The 3635-nt window shown below is 46.2% G+C and overlaps 1 protein-coding gene across 2 annotated transcripts in view; it reads left to right on the plus strand.

The window, feature by feature from the left end:
• ME3 (malic enzyme 3, NADP(+)-dependent, mitochondrial) overlaps positions 1-3635 on the plus strand; it is a 181708-nt gene that overhangs the window by 166414 nt on the left and 11659 nt on the right. For both annotated transcript variants that reach the window (XM_006755871.2, XM_006755872.2), the window contains exons 8-9: positions 1904-2001; positions 2533-2646. In XM_006755871.2, coding sequence (XP_006755934.1) covers positions 1904-2001; positions 2533-2646 — 212 coding nt within the window. The remainder of the gene's footprint in view (positions 1-1903; positions 2002-2532; positions 2647-3635) is intronic.

Genomic DNA, 3635 nt, shown 5'->3' on the forward strand with positions numbered 1-3635 from the left:
TCTCTCTCCCTCTCTCTCTCTCTCTCTCTCTCTCTCTCTCTCTCTCTCCCTCTCCCTCTCTCCCTCTCCCTCTCCCTCTCTCTCGCTCTCACACTCTGTCTCTTCCTCACATCCACTCTCTAAAATAAAATGGGGGAAATAGCCTCAAGTGAGGATTAACAAAACAAAAGCCAAAAATTCTGCAAGTGAGTTATTAGGTGAAATGGTGAGAGGAGCCACTCCCACTTCAACCCCTTGAGTTCCAGAGCCAAGCATTCTGGCTGTGGGAGAAGAAGCACAATGCATTGTTTGCTCAGTCATTGCATTCTGTAAGACAGAACCATACCTTCTTCATAGACTGTTACTGAACTAAGTCTTCAGGAGCCCATCCCACTGATCTCTGAGGCCAGCTGCTCCTGGGTGAGAGAGTACATGTCAAGACCACTGAATCCAAGGGCCTGAGCCTATCGCTTCACTTCTGTTACTCTGAAATGAATTCCTTGATTAGAAAGAAGCCTTGTTGTCTGGAACATATCAGGATGGTGAACAGGCATTCCAGACATCCCAGATGATGGCACTGACAGAGCATTATGGACAGGGAAGGAAAATCCATATCCAAAACACAGGTTTATCCCATGAGGACAAATCTCTTTCCTGTCTATAATCAAGGGAGTCCAATGTGATCACTCTGCTGCCAGCTGGATGGTCCTCCCAGGGAATGGTGCCTATCAGGAGCTTGGTCTCTGCCATTGACAGGCTAATAGTTTGGCAGGCACAGTAGTGAGAGGAAGTCCACGCATAGCCTCCATCCTTGTCACCATGACTACTTTGTACATAAACTTGTTGAACAAACTCTAGGTGACTGGGGAAAGATGCTGACATACACAGGATATGCCATGCTGTCCACCTGATTATTAAGAACCTAGTCTCATTATACCCTATGGTTACCTTTCATATGGGGCACAAATATCTTCACACTCTGTACCCATTTCAAGAGGTCCATACACACACACACACACACACACATCAGACTTCCTCATCACCAATCTTACTGTTTTGCTCTTTTTTAAATCCCTGACCATCCAGCTAAACCATTAGCAACTGCCCATGAACTAGTGAGGACCTAGCCAACTCTTGGACCAAAGTGGACAACCAAGTTTGTGATTTGAAGTCATGTGCATAGGAAAGATTTCCTTCACCAATACCCTTAGGGCTACCTTTATATTGGGGCTGTGAAACTACAACCATACACTTCTAGTTGGTAGTAGCAGATCATTAAGAATATATACTTCTATCAAGTCCAAGTTATTTTCTCCTTGGTCAGCTGATCATGAGGAATTCCTTTTGGGGCCTTAGGTGTGGATTGAGAGAGAAGAAGTCATGCAGCAGGAGTAGGTGTCAAGCAAATCTGAGCCACCTCCTCATGGAACTTATACCTCCTGGGCTGCTCATGCCATTTGATGATGGTATGCTTCTGGACCCAGACAACCTTATGACTTGGTGGATAAGATAGACAGCTCAGATCATATGGTCACTTAATGTCTCACAGTTAGTTTGCGACCTTGTTTTTAATATGGTTATTATGTGCCCTTAAACAAAGAATTTCTTACACTTTATTGTGGGTTCCATTATATTTGTCTTTGTCATTTCATTTATAAATGATGGTGATAGCAGCGCCTGACTCTCTGATCTTCTCTCCCAGGATTGAGTAACCATCAGGAGCTGTTTCTCAAACTAACAATCATCTGCCGAAGAGGGCATGGATTTGCTTTAAAACCCTTCATCCCTTCACGCTTAACTTCTAAAAGGGCTAAGAAAAGTGGCTCGTCCCACCACAAATTCTAGGAGTGGGAAACTCTGCCAAGTCTTCTCTTAGGGGTTGAGACCCAGTCGCCAGAGGTTGACCTCAGTCATTCTGTTGCAGGCACAGCCGCCGTCGCTGTGGCCGGGATCCTGGCTGCTCTGAGAATCACCAAGAACAAGCTCTCCAATCACATGTTCGTTTTCCAAGGTGCAGGTGAGGTAGGTGCCATCAGGGGCTCTCTACTCTTGTTCCAATCAGAGAATAAGAATGGGTGGTGGTTAGCCCTAGCTGGTTTGGCTCAGTGGATAGAGTGTTGGCCTGTGGGCTGAAGGGGCTCAGGTTCAATTCCAGTCAAGGGCACATGCCTGGGTTGCCGGCTCAAGTCCCCAGTGTGGGGCATGCAGGAGGCAGCCGATCAATGATTCTCTCTCATCATTGATGTTTCTATCTCTCTCTCTCTCTCTCCCTTCCTCTCTGAAATCAATAAAAATATATTTAAGGAAAAAAGTTAGTGGGTGGTGCGGTGTCAAGTCAGGAAGTGCTCTGGGGTTCTGAAAAGAGGAAGAATCACAGGTGCGTTGTAATCATTGCAGCAGCCTGGGCCCCAGCATTTGGATGACTCGGGTCAAGGACTTAACTGGGTCTCCTGAAAGTAAGGGGGAAGGAGACAGCATCTTGGTGAAACATCTGGTAAATGCTGAGTAGTTGTTTGCTCTATGTCTAAGCATTCCCCATTTGATACCTCCCAGGCAGCCATGGGAATCGCCCACCTCCTTGTCATGGCCCTAGAGAAAGAAGGCATACCCAGGGCAGAGGCCAAGAAGAAGATCTGGATGGTGGATTCCAAAGGACTCATTGTCAAGGTACTGTCAGTTTGCAGACCTGGAGGCTTCCCGACACCTTCAGCTATTGGAAGTAGTCAGGATGAGGTCTCCAAGGGACAAACTGCTCAGACAGAATAGAGGACAAAAGACTCCAAAGCAAAAGACTCATTGTAAAGTAGCCTTAATCGCTTTTGTCCAACAGCTTTGAATATGTGTGCAAGTGTGTGTATGTGTGCCCCATCCGGCCCTATCTCCCACCACTCCCTGCCTGTACTAACCTCCAGCCATAATGAATCATGTCCGAAAGAAACACACGCTCTGTTCCACATATTTGCACATTTTGTTCCTCTGCTTGAAATGCCCTTCTCTTTTCCCTCACATCCACTCTCAATTCCACACGTCCCATCCATTTCCTCCTTAACCTGCTGGTTTAGCTCAAATGTTACCTCCTCCAAGAAACTTCCTCTGAGCATCTAGGTCTCAATTTACTACATCTATAATCATTTAGCCCTCTCCCCATAAATTGCACTTACCACATTATAGGGCAGTTGCCCCTTTACTACTCTGTCTCCCCACTAGTCTCTGTAGTCTTATGTCAATGTCTGGCATATGGTAGGTGCATAACTTATGTTTGACATATGAGTGAAAGAGTGAATGGGAGAGAGACAGTCCAGCTTCTGACTGGGATGTGGCGAGGGGCACAATCAGATGACCTCCTCCCTTGGGACTTCACTCAAGAGTTCCACGTTTTTATTCCCAGAATGTCACTAACATAGAATGTCAGTGAGAGATTTAAAAAAAACACAGAGATAGGAACAGGGAAAGTATGTGGGACCACCAACCAAGAATAGCAGAGACCCCTTAGTATAAACTGACCTTCCTATTGGTCCATATAGAGCCAGGTTACTGCTGGAAGGAACTGAGGCCTGGAGACACCTCCTCCCACCCCAGGTCATTCCAAAGCATAATCTAGGCACAGGTAGAGGCTGCCACACTTCCCTCTTGCCCATCTTTCAACATCATTTTGC

The sequence above is a fragment of the Myotis davidii genome, unplaced genomic scaffold (assembly GCF_000327345.1).
Source record: "Myotis davidii unplaced genomic scaffold, ASM32734v1 scaffold430, whole genome shotgun sequence".
Classification (NCBI taxonomy): domain Eukaryota; kingdom Metazoa; phylum Chordata; class Mammalia; order Chiroptera; family Vespertilionidae; genus Myotis; species Myotis davidii.